At 37.2% G+C, this 17,962-nt stretch overlaps 1 protein-coding gene across 8 annotated transcripts in view; it reads left to right on the forward strand.

The window, feature by feature from the left end:
- The window catches only part of Fer (FER tyrosine kinase), a 459,302-nt gene that overhangs the window by 292,127 nt on the left and 149,213 nt on the right, over window positions 1-17,962 (forward strand). For 7 of the 8 annotated variants that reach the window (XM_048811559.1, XM_048811563.1, XM_048811562.1 and 4 more), the window contains 3 exons: window positions 8,460-8,516; window positions 13,325-13,440; window positions 15,750-15,844. In XM_048811559.1, coding sequence (XP_048667516.1) covers window positions 8,460-8,516; window positions 13,325-13,440; window positions 15,750-15,844 — 268 coding nt within the window. Of the gene's footprint in view, window positions 1-8,459; window positions 8,517-13,324; window positions 13,441-15,749; window positions 15,845-17,962 lie in introns of those variants that run through there. The other variant, XR_007350572.1, reaches the window with a different exon arrangement.

The following is a 17,962-nucleotide window of genomic DNA, read 5'->3' on the forward strand; positions in this document are numbered from 1 at the left end:
AGTTGCTGATGCCAGGCTTGGAGTTGAGATCCTCCCGTCTCAGCCTCTCCAACCACTAGAATTATAGGCAGACATTTTTATTTTTTAAATGATGCCTTTGAAATAACAAATGTTTGTAATTTTGATTTAAATGTAATTTGCATTTTTTTATAGTGGGTGCTTTATATGCCTAAGAAATCTTTTCTTACTCCCTTGGTTGTAAGGATATTCTGCCATGTTTTTCCTAAGACCTTTATAGGTTCAATTTAACATTTAGATTGAAAGACGATTGCATTTTAAACCCTGTGTTGTCTCTTTTGTTGATCTGTCTTTCAGAGGATGGTAGTTGAATATCACATGGTGTCCAGGACATTTTAAACCATAGTTATGATAAATCTTTGATTACTTGTTATAACTCATAGCATAGATCATAATTATTTCATTGTTTATTTCACTTTGGCTTCCTCCTTGTCTTCCTTCTTCCTACTTGTGTGTTTTTTTTTAATTCCTCCTTTAGAAAAATAGTTGTTTTTTTTTAAACATTAAGGTATAGTGTGGTTTATTTTTTTTAAATTTGTTATTGTTGGTTGTTCAAAACATTACAAATTTCTTGATATATCATATTTCACACTTTGATTCAAGTGGGTTATGAACTCCCATTTTTACCCCATATACAGATTGCAGAATCACATCAGTTACACATTCATTGATTTACATATTGCCATACTAGTGTCTGTTGTGTTCTGCTGCCTTTCCTATCCTCTACTATCCCCCCTCCCCTCCCCTCCCCTCCCCTCTTCTCTCTCTACCCCCTCTACTGTCATTCATTTCTCTCCCTTGTATTATTTTTCCCTTTCCCCTCACTTCCTCTTGTATGTACTTTTGTATAACTCTGAGGGTCTCCTTCCATTTCCATGCAATTTCCCTTCTCTCTCCCTTTCCCTCCCACCTCTCATCCCTGTTTAATGTTAATCTTCTTCTCATGCTCTTCGACCCTACTCTGTTCTTAGTTACTCTCCTTATATCAAAGAAGACATTTGGCATTTGTTTTTTAGGGATTGGCTAGCTTCACTTAGCATAATCTGCTCTAATGCCATCCATTTCCCTGTAAATTCTATGATTTTGTCATTTTTTAATGCAGAGTAATACTCCATTGTGTATAAATGCCACATTTTTTTTATCCATTCGTCTATTGAAGGGCATCTAGGTTGGTTCCACAGTCTTGCTATTGTGAATTGTGCTGCTATGAACATCGATGTAGCAGTGTCCCTGTAGCATGCTCTTTTTAGGTCTTTAGGGAATAGACCGAGAAGGGGAATAGCTGGGTCAAATGGTGGCTCCATTCCCAGCTTTCCAAGAAATCTCCATACTGCTTTCCAAATTGGCTGCACCAATTTGCAGTCCCACCAGCAATGTACAAGTGTACCCTTTTCCCCACATCCTCGCCAGCACTTGTTGTTGTTTGACTTCATAATGGCTGCCAATCTTACTGGAGTGAGATGGTATCTTAGGGTGGTTTTGATTTGCATTTCTCTGACTGCTAGAGATGGTGAGCATTTTTTCATGTACTTGTTGATTGATTGTATGTCCTCCTCTGAGAAGTGTCTGTTCAGGTCCTTGGCCCATTTGTTGATTGGGTTGTTTGTTCTCTTATTGTCTAATTTTTTGAGTTCTTTGTATACTCTGGATATTAGGGCTCTATCTGAAGTGTGAGGAGTAAAGATTTGTTCCCAGGGTGTAGGCTCCCTATTTACCTCTCTTATTGTTTCTTTTGCTGAGAAAAAACTTTTTAGTTTGAGTAAGTCCCATTTGTTGATTCTAGTTATTAACTTTTGTGCTATGGGTGTCCTATTGAGGAATTTGGAGCCCGACCCCACAGTATGTAGATCGTAGCCAACTTTTTCTTCTATCAGACGGCGTGTCTCTGATTTGATATCAAGCTCCTTGATCCATTTTGAATTAACTTTTGTGCATGGCGAGAGAAAGGGATTCAGTTTCATTTTGTTGCATATGGATTTCCAGTTTTCCCAGCACCATTTGTTGAAGATGCTATCCTTCCTCCATTGCATGCTTTTAGCCCCTTTATCAAATATAAGATAGTTGTAGTTTTGTGGATTGGTTTCTGTGTCCTCTATTCTGTACCATTGGTCCACCCGCCTGTTTTGGTACCAGTACCATGCTGTTTTTGTTACTATTGCTCTGTAGTATAGTTTGAAGTCTGGTATCGCTATACCGCCTGATTCACACTTCCTGCTTAGCATTGTTTTTGCTATTCTGGGTCTTTTATTTTTCCATATGAATTTCATGATTGCTTTCTCTATTTCTACAAGAAATGCCGTTGGGATTTTGATTGGCATTGCATTAAACCTATAGAGAACTTTTGGTAATATCGCCATTTTGATGATGTTAGTTCTGCCTATCCATGAACAGGGTATATTTTTCCATCTTCTAAGATCTTCTTCTATTTCTCTCTTTAGGGTTCTGTAGTTTTCATTGTATAAGTCTTTCACCTCTTTTGTTAGGTTGATTCCCAAGTATTTTATTTTTTTTGAAGATATTGTGAATGGAGTGGTTGTCCTCATTTCCATTTCAGAGGATTTGTCGCTGATATACAGGAATGCCTTTGATTTATGCGTGTTGATTTTATATCCTGCCACTTTGCTGAATTCATTTATTAGCTCTAATAGTTTCTTTGTAGAGCCTTTTGGGTCTGCTAGGTATAGAATCATATCATCTGCAAATAGTGATAATTTAAGTTCTTCTTTTCCTATTTTGATGCCTTTAATTTCTTTCGTCTGTCTAATTGCTCTGGCCAGTGTTTCGAGAACTATGTTGAACAGAAGTGGAGAGAGAGGGCATCCCTGTCTTGTTCCAGATTTTAGAGGGAATGCCTTCAGTTTTTCTCCATTCAGAATGATGCTAGCCTGAGGCTTAGCATAGATTGCTTTTACAATATTGAGGTATGTTCCTGTTATCCCTAGTTTTTCTAGAGTTTTGAACATAAAGGGATGCTGTACTTTGTCGAATGCTTTTTCCGCATCTATCGAGATGATCATATGGTTCTTATTTTTAAGTCTATTGATGTGGTGAATAACATTTATTGATTTCCGTATATTGAACCAGCCTTGCATCCCAGGGATGAATCCTACTTGATCATGGTGCACAATTTTTTTGATATGTTTTTGTATCCGATTCGCCAGAATTTTATTGAGGATTTTTGCATCTAGGTTCATTAGAGATATTGGTCTGTAGTTTTCTTTCTTTGAAGTGTCTTTGTCTGGTTTAGGTATCAGGGTGATGTTGGCCTCATAGAATGAATTTGGAAGTTCTCCCTCCTTTTCTATTTCCTGAAGTAGCTTGAAAAGTATTGGTATTAGTTCTTCTTTAAAGGTTTTGTAAAATTCTGCTGTATACCCATCCGGTCCTGGGCTTTTCTTAGTTGGTAGTCTTTTGATGGTTTCTTCTATTTCCTCAATTGATATTGGTCTGTTTAGGTTGTCTATATCCTCCTGACTCAATCTGGGCAGATCATATGACTTAAGAAATTTATCTATGCCTTCACTATCTTCTAATTTATTGGAGTATAAGGATTCAAAATAGTTTTTGATTATCTTCTGTATTTCTGAAGTGTCTGTTGTGATATTGCCTTTTTCATCCCGTATGCTAGTAATTTGAGTTCTCTCTCTTCTTCTCTTCGCTAGCATGGCTAAGGGTCTGTCGATTTTGTTTATTTTTTCAAAGAACCAACTTTTAGTTTTGTCAATTTTTTCAATTGTTTCTTTTGTTTCGATTTCATTAATTTCAGCTCTGATTTTAATTATTTCTTGCCTTCTACTTCTTTTGCTGTTGTTTTGCTCTTCTTTTTCTAGGATTTTGAGATGAAGTATGAGATCATTTATTTGTTGGTTTTTTCTTTTTTTAAGGAATGAACTCCAAGCAATGAATTTTCCTCTTAGAACTGCTTTCAATGTGTCCCATAGATTCCGATATGTTGTGTCTGTGTTTTCATTTATCTCTAAGAATTTTTTAATTTCCTCCTTGATGTCTTCTATAACCCATTGATCATTCAGTAACCTATTGTTCATTCTCCAAGTGATGTATGCTTTTTCCTTCCTTCTTTTATCGTTGATTTTCAGTTTCATTCCATTATGATCAGATAAGATGCATGGTATTATCTCTACTCCTTTATATTGTCTAAGAGTTGCCCTGTGACATAATATATGATCTATTTTTGAGAAGGATCCATGTGCTGCTGAGAAAAAAGTGTAACTGCTTGATGTTGGGTGGTATACTCTATATATGTCAATTAGGTCTAGGTTATTAATAGTGTTATTGAGTTCTATAGTTTCCTTATTCAACTTTTGTTTGGAAGATCTGTCCAGTGGCGAGAGAGGTGTGTTGAAGTCTCCCATGATTATGGTATGGTGGTCTATTAGACTCTTGAACTTGAGAAGAGTTTGTTTGACGAACATAGCTGCACCATTGTTTGGGGCATAAATATTTATGATTGTTATGTCTTGTTGGTGTATGGTTCCCTTAAGCAGTATGTAGTGTCCCTCTTTATCCCTTTTGATTAACTTTGGCTTGAAATCTATTTTATTTGATATGAGTATGGACACTCCTGCTTGTTTCCGAAGTCCATATGAGTGATATGATTTTTCCCAACCTTTCACCTTCAGCCTATGTATGTCTTTTCCTATCAAATGCGTCTCCTGTAGGCAGCATATTGTTGGGTCTTGTTTTGTGATCCATTCTACTAGCCTGTGTCTCTTAATTGGTGAGTTTAAGCCATTAACATTTAGGGTTATTATTGAGATATGGGTTGTTCTTCCAGCCATATTTGTTTATTTCTGTTACTAAACATGGTTTGTTTTCCTCTTTGATTATTTCCCCCCCCTTTACTGTCCTACCTCCCACTGTTGGTTTTCATTGTTATTTTCCATTTCCTCTTCCTGTAATGTTTTGCCGAGGATGTTTTGAAGAGATGGTTTTCTAGCTGCAAATTCTTTTAACTTTTGTTTATCGTGGAAGGTTTTAATTTCATCTTCCATCCTGAAGCTTAATTTCGCTGGATACACAATTCTTGGTTGGAACCCATTTTCTTTCAGTGTTTGAAATATGTTATTCCAGGATCTTCTAGCTTTCAGAGTCTGTGTTGAAAGATCAGCTGTTATCCTGATTGGCTTACCCCTAAATGTAATCTGCTTCCTTTCTCTTGTAGCTTTTAAAATTCTCTCCTTATTCTGTATGTTGGGCATCTTCATTATAATGTGTCTAGGTGTGGATCTCTTATGATTTTGCACATTCGGCGTCCTGTAGGCTTCTAGGATTTGGGATTCTGTCTCATTCTTCAAGTCTGGGAAGTTTTCTCGTATTATTTCATTGAATAGATTGCTCATTCCTTTGGTTTGGAGCTCTGTACCTTCCTGTATCCCAATGACTCTTAAGTTTGGTCTCTTAATGTTATCCCATATTTCTTGGATGTTCTGCTCATGGTTTCTTAACAGTCTTGCTGAGCTGTCTATGTTCTTTTCCAGTTGAAATACTTTGTCTTCATTGTCTGATGTTCTATCTTCTAAGTGTTCTACTCTGCTGGTAGTATTCTCCATTGAGTTTTTAAGTTGGTTTATTGCTTCCTGCATTTCTAGGATTTCTGTTTGTTTGTTTTTTATAACCTCTATCTCCCTGTATAGTTGATCCTTTGCTTCCTGGATTTGTTTGCGTAATTCATTGTCGAAGTGATCTTTCATTGTCTGATTTTGCTGTTTAATGTCTTCCTTGATACTCCAGATCATCTGAAGCATGTATATCCTGAATTCTTTATCTGACATTCCATCTGCTGCAGCTGTTACCTCTTCTAAAGTTGCGTTGACCTGCATTGCTTGTGGTCCTTTCTTTCCTTGTCTTTTCATACTGCTTGCGTATCTTTCCTGCAGGTGCGGGCGGCGGCTCTGCTCTCTCCTTATTCCAATTGGGGTGTCGTGGCTACCACGCCGGCAGGTCACTGGGCCTGTTCTGGGCGCTGGCGGCGGCTCTGTTCTGCCCCTACTCCAATTGGGGTGACGAGTGTACCACGCCGGCAGGCCACCGGGCCTGATCCGCCGGTCGGTTGCAGGTTTGCCTACCCTGCAGGCGCGGGCGGCGGCTCTACTCTGCCCCTACTCCAAATGGGGTGACGTGTCTGTCGTACCGGCAGGCCACTGGGCCTGTCCCGCTGGTCGGTCGCAGATCTGCCCACCTTTCGGGCACGGGTGGAGGCTCTGCTCTGCCCCTACTCCAATTGGGGTGTCGTGACTACCCCGCCTGCAGGACGCTGGGCCTGTTCCTGGCACGGGCGGCGACTCTGCTCTGCCACTACTCCAATTAGGGTGGTGTTTGTACCACGCCGGCAGGCTCCTGGGCCTGATCCGCCGGTCTGTTGTAGGTCTGCCTACCTTGGAGGCGCGGGCGGCGGATCTGCCCTGCCCCTCCTACCACGCCTGCGGACCCCTGGGTCTGATCTGCAGTTTGATCACTGGTCTGCTCACCCTGCGGGCACGGGTGGCGGTTCCGCTCCGCCCCCACTCCAATTGGGGTCACGTGACCACCACACCGGCAGGGCCTGATCCGGGCGTGGGAGAAGGATCTGCTCTGCCCCTACTCCAGTTGGGGTGACATGTGTACCACACTGGCAGGCCACTGGGCCTGACCCGCCCGGCTGTCACAGGTCTGTTTACCTTGCAAGCGCGAACGGCGGCTCTGCCCTGCCCCTCCTACCACGCCCATGTACCACTGGGTCGCGGGTCTGCCCACCTTGCGGGTGCGAGTGGCGGCTCCGCTCCGCCCCCTCTCCAATTGGGGTCACGCGGTCACCACGCTGGCGAGCCGCTGGGCCTGCTCCGGGCGCTGGCGGCGGCCCGGCTCCTCCCCTCTGGCTCGACGACAAATCGAGAGAGACTCGGGTGTCTGTGCCTCACCCTCCCTACCAGGAGACCAACTGTTTCTGTCTCCGCTGGTATTGATGAAGTTCTCTCCTCCTCCGCTTTCTGATGACATCAGATCTCTGCCATGTTCGTATCCTATGCGAATGGCAGCATTTCGTTCCCTTTGCCGGGTAACCAAAGTAACGGGTGATTCCTGACCGGTCCTCAGCAGGACCTGGACCGAGAAGCAGTTTCCGCGGGCTCCTTAGCCCTGGGCCAGGGCAGTTCCGGGAGCTGGAACTCGGCCGCTCCGTGCTCGGTGTATGCTCTGAAGAGAGCAGGCTCCAAGCAGCACTCAGGCACTGAGCCTGAGTAATCTGTCTGCAAGCCGCAGGCGAATGGCATCCTGAAATTACCTGTTCTATGGCTGAATGAGCTGCGGTCAGTCGAAAACAGGAATGGTGACGTCAGCTCTCCAATATGGTGGCCGCTGGCCTCCTCTGTGGTCTGACCGGTGTGGAGAACCGAAATGGACCACTTCCTTCCCCCGTCTCGAACCCAGAATTCAGCCCTGAGTACGGCGCTTGCACGGCTGGCAGAAACTGCAGCGCTGTATCCCTGCGCCGCTATCTCCTCGTTTCCCAGCGCGCGCTGCAGACTCTAGCCGCGCGGCGATTTGCTGAATAAGCAGTGTTACCCTCCGTGCAACAAATCTCTCGCGTTTGAGTCCCCGTAGCCGATCCTCGTGCGATGGAAATCCTTCCTCCAGGTTCCGGAGCACCCCACTATTGCTGGAAATTCCTAACAAGATAGCCTTTAGCCGTCCTGACTCGTCATACTCCCACACAGTGAGGCGGCACACGGGGGCAATGCACTCCCCTCGCCACCATCTTCTTCCTCCCTGAGTGTGGTTTAATAGCTAAGACATTTTACATGATGAAATATTCCCTAAGTAGTAATTGGTTCTTCAGATCAGATAATGGGATGCTTTTTTATAATGGCATACTTGCATCACTGATCTTGTGTATCCTAGTGATATTGCAGTTGATGTTGGTTGCTTTATTATGCCACAGGAAATTACTTGGGAAAGATAGGGGACTACATGCAGTGCCATCGAAAGGTGGAACTCTAAATTATGTCTTTTTTTTTTTAAATCACTTAATATGGATTGTATAGAAAAATAATTCTCTAAGAATTGGAAATTTTACATTGTAAAATAGAACTCCTTCATGTACTTACAACACAACTGTTTTTGGAAAGAATAATAGCGTAGCCAACCCTTGATAGCAGGTGGAAAGTACATGCTTTTATAGTTACAGGGATATTATCTTTTTGAAGCCAGAAATTTCTGAGGGAAGTCAGCTACAGTGCAGATTTTAATATAGTATTGTGTAGCAACATTTCTTTAATCTGTTTTACAACATCTTGAGCTTATAACTTCTTAGTGTGAGGTTGATTGAATGGTATAAATAAAGTATCCTTTTTGGTACATTTTCCACTGCTTCAAATGCATCCTATAGGAAATACACTCTTGCTTGGACTAAATGACTAGAATGACTTTTTTTTCCCCCCCCATAGGATAAGAAATGGATTCTCAATCATGAAGATGTCACATTGGGAGAATTACTAGGCAAGGTATGTAAACAACTAAACTAAATACCACCCCCCCCAAAAAAAAAAAAAAAAAAAAAAACCCTTAAGAGTGAACACTGCAGATTTTTTTCCTTCGAAGTTTTTCTTGTACCTTAATCCTGAAGAACAATAATGAAACATCTGTAGTTAAGACTATGATTTTCACTGAAATACACATGTAACTATTTGAAAGGGTTATGGATGATTCCTATCTTTTTTTTTCTTTTTTTTAAAATTTTTGTTGTTGGTTGTTCAAAACATTACATAGTTCTTGATATATCATATTTCACACTTTGATTCAAGTGGGTTATGAACTCCCATTTTTACCCCGTATACAGATTGCAGAATCACATCAGTTACACGTCCGTTGATTTACATATTGCCATACTAGTGTCTGTTGTATTCTGCTGCCTTTCCTATCCTCTACTATCCCACCTCCCCTCCTCTCCCCTCCCCTTTTCTCTCTCTACCCCCTCTACTGTCATTCACTTCTCCCCCTTGTGTTTTCCCTTTCCCCTCACTTCCTCTTGTATGTAATTTTGTATAACCCTGAGGGTCTCCTTCCATTTCCATGCAATTTCCCCTTTCCATGCAATTTCAAGAAAGGATCAAAGTATTTAAAAACCAGGAGCAAGCACGTCCCTGGGTGGGATCGAACCACAATATTCCTATCTTTTAAAAATAGTATGTTTTCCCCTGGAAAGACTGAGCCATAATGATTTTATTACCATATAATGAAACCAAAACTACTGAGATGAGATTTGAAAAGAATTAGGGAATTAAACTATTAGGGAATAAAAGTTTAAACAAAAGCCTAATAATCTTATTTTGTTTCTGGCTGTATGTAATAATAGTTCAGAAAAAGTAAGGTACTGCTTCTTTGATTTCAGGACTTGTTTAGAACACTGGACATGTTTTTTTTAATCTAAAAGTAATGTAGACAAGACACATGTTTCAACATATTCATTTTTAATTAGCTCTAGTAGTGGTCAGAGGGCAGTTTTATATAGTGAAGTTCCTTTTCTTCCAAACTAGTTGGAAGCCTTTCCTAACTTGGAGGCCATGATAAATTATGTCTAAAAATAAAAATGGACATTTGATAATTAAATGGACTGAAATTTTATTAATTTATAATTGACTTCCGATGGATAAAGATTAATTTGTCACTATCTTAATTATGAATGTCTCCATATGAAAGTTTGAGTTGTTTATGGAGTACCATGAAAATAATATAAAATCCAGATATTTTGGTAAACTATCATGATTTATTAGTGATTAGTATTAGATTTAATTCAAACTAAGTATTTTAAATAAAAAAAGCAGTAAGCAATCATTTATTATTTTATTCACATGTAAACTTGATGAACTAACTGGTCCCCCTATTTATTTGTCTGTTGTATATTTAGAAAGTAATTCCTTGTTGAAAGCCTACTTTACAGAATGTTTTTTATTTTAAAACCTTTTCCATGTGAAAGCATCAAATTGTGGTTAGAGATCATATTTGTATAGCTGCTAATGAACTTATTTAAATTCTAAAGTACCTCAAGTTAAAATAATGTTCATTTACTCTGACACTCTCTTAATTCCTTAGGAAACATTCCTTCTTTCTATTACCATACTCAATAGTAGTGATCAGGACAAAAATATTACCAAGAAATGAATTTCCATGAAAATTCAATTAAATTTTAAAACTAAAGTACTTAATGAAATAGATTATGTTGGACAGATTTTTCAGTACTATGGAAAAATATTTTCAGTTAAAGAAAAATATTTCAGTTGTTTTTAAGTTATAAGATTTGGCTTATCAGGGAGAATTTAGCTTCTTAGTAAAGCTACTTTAAGGTTACTTTCTTGATGACTAGAAAATGGCATGTCAGTCTCAATAAATTTGATCAATTGTTGGGGGGGCGCAAGTTGGGGGGCTTACCAGGGATTGAACTCTGGCACAGAAGTACCTGACCACAGACATACCCCCAGCCCTGTTTTGTATTTTATTTAGAGACAGGGTCTCAGCGGGTTGCTTAGCATCTTTCTTTTGCTGAGGCTGGCTTTGAACTTATAATCCTCCTGCCTCAGCCTCCTAACCACTGGAATTACAGGAATGTGCCACCATGCTTGGCCAAATTTAATCAATTTTAATAATACTTGAAGAGACTCTATATAGCTTCACTTTATTTAATATTTTTTAACATAAGAGCGTAACTTTTCATTTATTGACACTACCTTCTTTCCCACCTCAAGCACTTTTATTTGAGTAAGAATATCATCTGTGGTGAAAGATGCCTCAAGGCTAAGTTATCTCCCAAAACCTCATCTCTTAACCTTCAGGGTTAAGTTCCAGCATATGTATTTTGGTGGAATACTTACATTCAAACCATAACACTAAGTTTATGAAGATTTAGTTTCTTCAAAAGGTTTTTTTTTTTCTTTACCGCTCAGTGGTGGCTCTGAAACCTAAGACCTGTACTATATCCCCAACTGCCCATAAGAGTTTTGTCACTTAAGCATTCACTTCATGTGCTGATTTATTCATTATTTTCTATTGGTTCATGGTAATTACATATAATAGTGGAATTCATTATGCATTTCAGTGTTCATAGCAGTGCAATTCACATTAGCCCTGTTATGGGACCAGCCTATGTATCCATCAATGAAAGAATGGATAAACAATATATGGTACAATCACAGTGGAGTTTTATTAAGTCATAAAGAATGAAATCATGTCACTTTCTGGTAAATGGATGGAACTGGTGAATATAATGCTACATGAAATAAGCCAAACATAAAGTCAAAACTCTAATGACTGCTCACATGGAAGAGAAAGAGGGTTGCTGGGGAAAAAAATTTAAAAAGGGATCTCTTGAAAATAGAAGGGAGACCAATAAAGTACAGGGGGTTTGAGAGGGAGAAGGGAAGAAGTTTGGGTGTAACTGAGTAAAGAAGGGGAAATGTAATAGAACGGAAAATCTGAGATGAGAGTACAGATCATTAGGACCCTGTAAGCCATTGTAATTACTTTGGCTCTGATCATGAATGAAATGATGAGATAGTGAACAATTTTGTGTGGAGAAGTGGAATAATCTTTTTTTTAAAAGGGTCACTGTTAAAAATAGTTTCAAAGTTGAAAGGCAGTTGTACACAGTTTAGGAGGAGATGACGCAACAACAGGGTGGTGGCTGAGAGGTGATGAGAAGTGGTGAGTTCTAGATATAATTGAATGTATCTATATAATTGAATTGCTGATGGACTCTGAGGTTTAAAAGATGTCAACTGTAAATGTACCAGGTTGAGGGAACAACATGAGGTGTTCCACTTTGAATATATTGAGTTTGTCTACAGACTTTCACGTGGAGACAATAAAAGACAATTGGTATAAAGTCTGCAGTTTGAAAGAGATGTCTGTGTCAGAGATACAAATGTCATAGTTGTTATGTCGGTGATGTTTAGGATTAACAGGTTATCCTGGGAGAGTAGCTCAGTAAGTAGTGTGCTTGCCTAGCATTTGTTAGGCCTGGATTTGATTCTCTGCAGAGCAAAATGTGAAATTGAGGCAGTGGTAGAATTATATGGGGGTAGTGGAGAAGGTATTATTTAGAGGAAAAAGGCAAGCTCTTCATCACTTGGTAGTTTTCAGGTAAGAAACAGGCTTCTATTAGAATAAGGTAAAAGGAATGATTGTAGGGTAAGTTGAGGATATTTTGATGATATCCTATGAATTTCAGAAGGCACAGTGGAAATTGGCTATAGGAGAGAAACAAGGATTAAATGGAAGTGTGTAAAATGCGAGAGGAGGAAATGAAGATTGACCCTGGGCCATGATCTTATGATTGACATAAAGACAAGAAGTATAGTGAGACCTGTCCCATGGATGTAAGTCCAATAGCAGACATGAAGTTTTGTTCATTTCATGGTAGGGAGTGAAGGCTGTCCTACGAAGTTGTCTGGGTAGCATTTGTCAAATGAATGTTTAAAATTTTTCCAGTGCTCAATGGGGACCAAGACCTGTTATGTAAAGCAGAAACCATTAGGAAAATACAAAGGGACAATGGAATGATGAGTGCTCAGGAACAGGAGACATAACAGAGGAAAGATAACAAAGCCTTCATGAAGGAGGGAGCGTAGGAAGTGGACTTAAGCTTAGGTAGCATTTTTTCATTGGAGGTTGGGGGTTTTCATAAAGGGTAGGAATGTAGTAAAACCATGGCACATATTCTCTGATTACTAAGTATTTATAGCATTTAGAGGCTATACTGTGCAGTTGGCGGCTAAGAAAGTAATAGTGATTGAAGGATGGATATCGAGCAAGGTAGTAGTACAATCAGTTTTCTCTAGCAAAGGTTAACCTGGCTGTGCTAAGGTAGATGGTTTGGAAGAGTGAGCAATTTAAGATGAGAAGATCAAGATCCTGATTATGGGTAACCTTTCTGAGATGAAAGGGAAAGACAAAGGTATTGTAGAGGCAGGAACTGAGTGCTTACATGGAGAATGAAAGATCTAGTAATTGAAGAAAGTAGTTTAGCCAGGAAGAGTCTTGGATGATAAATTTAAGACAAGTTGAAGATAAGTGCTTTAGAATCAGGTAAGTAAAGGCCCAGCAGGAATAATGTATATTAATATCTTGTCTGTTCTGTCTTCTATATACTAATCTGATAGTTGTGGTGAAAATACTTGCGAGAATAACAAAGTTAGCAGAGTAAATTGATTAACTCAAACTGCCCCATTTTATGTTTTCCTTATATTTAAACATCTTTTCCTTACATTTAATAAAGATTTATATGCTGTCATACATCTCAAACAATTTGTATTTTCAGGGAAATTTTGGTGAAGTATATAAGGGCACATTAAAGGATAAAACTAATGTTGCTGTTAAAACATGTAAAGAAGATCTTCCTCAGGAATTGAAAATAAAATTTTTACAAGAAGCCAAGTGAGTTCTCTAAAATAATATAAGTGTGCATTTTAATTCACTGTAACGTACTTATTCATTATAGTGCATTTATAATCAAAATGCAAGTTTGAAGGTATCTTAAATTGTGATTTGTTGAAGTAGAAATAAGCACTTTCAGAACCCTCGTAAGTAAGCACTTTTATAATGAGGAAACAATTTGTTTTTTAAGGTAGACTATATGTTGATAGGCAATCATAACAAGACAGGTATTTAAAAGCAGTGGGTATTCTGTGCTTCTTTTAAATATAGCAATGTTTTTGTGTTTATCATACATTCACCTAGATATGTCTACATGCAATGTGATTATCTTTAGAACAAAAATATTACTGTGTCATATGCTTAAGATACTTATGATATATAATTATATATCCTACTCTCCTTGGATATTGAGTTGATTCTCTTTTACTAGTTACTAGCTTTCCTTTCTGAGAACCTGAAATTTTTCAGTTTAGTGTCTGGCATTTGTTAAAAGTGTACACATTGTTTTTATTTTTTTTTCCTATGAGCTAAAATTTAATGTTCTACCTTACTATCCCTGTATAACAAATAGTTAAAACTATTCTATTAATGGTTAAATTCAGCATATACAATAAAAGACAAATAGGTAACTTGGACAGAATAAACTAGATGGAGATATGGATGGAAGATGAATGAATGGTGAATGGATGATGGGAAAGAATACATAGATCCATAAATTTTTTTTGTGGTATATGAATAGAGAATAGATGGCAAGGAGAAAACTGTCCCATGACATGGATCATTTTGATGTACATTTTTTCATTCATCATCTAAAAATGAATGGTCTTGGCAATGGATAAAAATAGTTGGATACATTTGTTAAATATTATCCATAGAAAAATTTGGAGAGCCTTTTGTCTGAATTTCTAATAAAAGTTAAACTCTGTGCTCTTAAAATTGAAATTCATAGCCTCATTATTTTATGGCTGTTCATAGGTATTCTTAAGGTAAAAAGGCTGTTTTAACATTTTCAAAAAACTTAAATTTCATTCTAGCATAATTGTTTTGTTGCACAGTGAAGAGCTTGATTTCTTTTTTTTTTTTTTTAATTTTTAGTTGTTGATAGACCTTTATTTTATGTATATTCGGTGCTAAGAATCGAACCCAGTGCCTCACACATGGCTGGCAAGTGTGCTATCACTGAGCCCCAGCCCCTTAATTTCTTCTTTTAAAGTAAAATTAGAAAGTTTTAAAAATGAAAAAGTTTATTCATTCAAACTTTTTAGTGTACTTTAATGGGTTCTAAATCTATTTAGTTATCTAATACTACAGAGTTCATAGTAGCTATTGTTTGCAATTTCTTTACCAAGCAGCTTCTAACTTAAGAAACAATATTTTGAAATTGAATATTGTTGAAATTTCCTTTTTAATTTCTAGTATAAATTATAATCTCAAAGTTAATGGTAATATTTTTTATTGATCTCTAGAATTCTTTGTAGTCTGTTTTTTATTTGTAAATTATATATTTTAAGTCTAAAATATATAATATATCCTGCTTTAGCAGTATACACACGAAGCACTTTTTCCCCCCAAAGTTCTTTCATCCTAGGAAAGAATACTGCAATTTTCAAATAGGAGCAAATTTAAAATTATCAGTGGATAAAATCTGGATGTAAAAGACATAATTGGGGCAGACAAGGTTCTAAAGATATGTAATCCATTTTTAGCTCATACTTTGAATCCTATGGATGAGCCTATGTTATTCCTATAGACTTTGATGAAATTTTCTCTTTACCAAATTAACTCTATTCTGCTTCAGCTTTAGTATGTTACTGAATGATTTTTTAACATCTTGCCAAATTTATCAATGTTTTTGTGTCCTACCATTTTTTAATTGATCATGATTCTAAGTATTTAAATTTAAGTGTAATGATCTCTGTAGCATTTACAAATTAGGGGTGTGTGTGTGTGTGTGTGTGTGTGTGTGTGTGTGGTTTTTTTGGTGATGGTACTAAAATCAGATACATAGAAGGAATTCTACATCTTTTAAACTAGATTATTCCTATTTAGCATAATTTTACTCATTCAGAGGAGATAATATTTAAGTTGCTATTTAATTCAATTAAGGTGAATTGACCCACTTGCCTCTATATTTTGTTAATATTTATGAATACTTGTTTATTACATCTTATTTATAATTAGAGGTTATATTGACATTTTAAAATTGAATTGTGATTAAACAATTTTGTGCACACAATTTAAAAATAAAGTATTAATGACTAAAGCATTCACTTATATTTAAATGACAATAATAATTTTCTCTAATCCAGAATTCTCAAGCAATATGATCATCCCAATATTGTCAAACTCATAGGAGTTTGCACACAAAGACAACCTGTCTACATCATTATGGAACTGGTTCCAGGTAATGATTTGAGAAATTTGCACAATGACATTTTAATGTTATGTTTTATTACTTTTTTTATGTGCAGTCTCTTTAATTTCTCCTTGTAATGTTTCCAAGGATTTTGTGAAACATTTTCCCTATAACAAAGAACTTGTACATATACTGAACGTTTTATAGGCTATTACACTTTGCTGTTTTTTGAAAATGTCAGCCAAATTTTTTTTTTGAGACAGATTTACAACAGTGTAGTATGGAATTCAGTAGTATGTTTATGTGTAGAAAGCTGTGTAGAAAAACGTCTCCTTAGTGTGACTTTATAGCAAGGATAGCACTTCTTATATATCTTCTTGTGTATCGTTTTCCAAGTGCATCTCCACATATCCTCTTTGATCTTTGGATCACTTATGAACCGTGAACTTCTTTCACATGTGGACAAACAAAAATGTGCACTATTTAGTAACTTCTTGTATTTCTTTCTGGTGACTTTCAATGCCTCCTGGTCTTCTGGTTAACAACTTGGGACAAGAAAAGTCTCAAACTGATGGTGTGTTTTTAAGTTTTTCTCATTATCCATCTTTCTGATAATCCAATCAGAGGTAAAATTTGATCTTGATAAGATTTATAAGTACGATATTTAATCATGAAAAGTATTTGCCTTTTTAAGTTTTACTTGTAACAATTACTAATTTTAAAAGAAGACATTTAAAGGAATGTGAAACTATTATTTCCATTAAAATACATTTAGTATTTAGTATTTAATGGGCAAGTTACATTATTGTCTACATAATTGTTCTACTCTTTAAGCTTATTGGTCCCATTTTATCATACTACTTTACCTGCTATTGGAATATTCACAATGTTACTATATAACTATGAACACAAAAATCATCATCTGTATCCTAATCAGCATGGTATTGTTTCAGGTCCATTGTATGTTGGAATGATTTGTACTACTTATGATCTTAATACAAATTTCAGTACTGTGAAAAGATGAAAAGATACAGTATAAAAATTGAAGAACAGTGGATAGTGTATAATTAAATTAGGACATGAATGTTATACGTACACATTAACATTCATATAGGTGCAAATGAAGCCCCTGGTGAATAAGAAATGCCTTATGAGAAGTGAGGCGGGGGGACTTAATGAGGAAAGGCAAATGACCTTATCATGGATACTTAAACTTGCCATCATGAATTTGCATCCTTGCTACTTTTAAGTTAAGTAAATTGAAGAAGAAAGTTTTGTATGAAACCCAGGCAAATGTTTATTCAGACACAGACAAGTAACTTGTGTTAATACTTCTTAAATTTATTTTAAAATGTAATGAAAAGTAAAAAAATTCTAAATTAAAGCTTTTCACTGAAAAACCTACTTATATCCCAAAAACTTGTTGGCCATTTATAGATTTTTAATTATTTTTACAGAATGATGTTTAATATAGGTACCTTGACTTTTATGCAATCCTTTAGATAATCCTTTAAGTTAAATCATAAGAAGAAATCATTCTAACACTATTAGATCTTGCTTTTTTCTCTCATAAATACAATTTGGATCAGTTTTAATGTTTTGTTAGGCATAAACTACTTTTACCTTCATTTGACTGGCTATAGTGTATTCCATTTTGTATATTTACATACTTTACATCATAATCACTTATGTAAGGATTAGGTGGTTTTATTTTTAACAAACATTGATGAATAAATGACTCTGGACTCATTGTAAGAATCATTTGAAGGAGGGTAAAAATAGTGGAAAAGTTGGATCCGAGCTTGTTTTGATTTAAAGTAAATGTATTAGCCATTTATTGCTTGATGACAAATTATCACTGTCTAGAAGATTAAAACAACACCAATTTTTTACTTCACAGTAGTGTGGGTTAGAAGTCAAGGCAGAGCTGAATGCAGTGGCTCACACGGTAATCCCAGCAATTCAGGTGGCTGAGTCAGGAAAATTGCAAGATCAAGGCCAGCCTCAGGAAGGAAATGAGGCTCTTAACCACTTAGACTGTTTCAAAAGGGGTTGGGGATATAGCTCAGTGGTAGGTTGGGTTTAATTCCTAGTACCTCTCATCCACCCCCTCCCCCTGCTCCCCTCCCCCCAAAGCCTCCCAAAAAGAGATCGTAAGGCCAGACC

Source organism: Marmota marmota, unplaced genomic scaffold, assembly GCF_001458135.2.
Source record: "Marmota marmota marmota unplaced genomic scaffold, marMar, whole genome shotgun sequence".
NCBI lineage: Eukaryota > Metazoa > Chordata > Mammalia > Rodentia > Sciuridae > Marmota > Marmota marmota.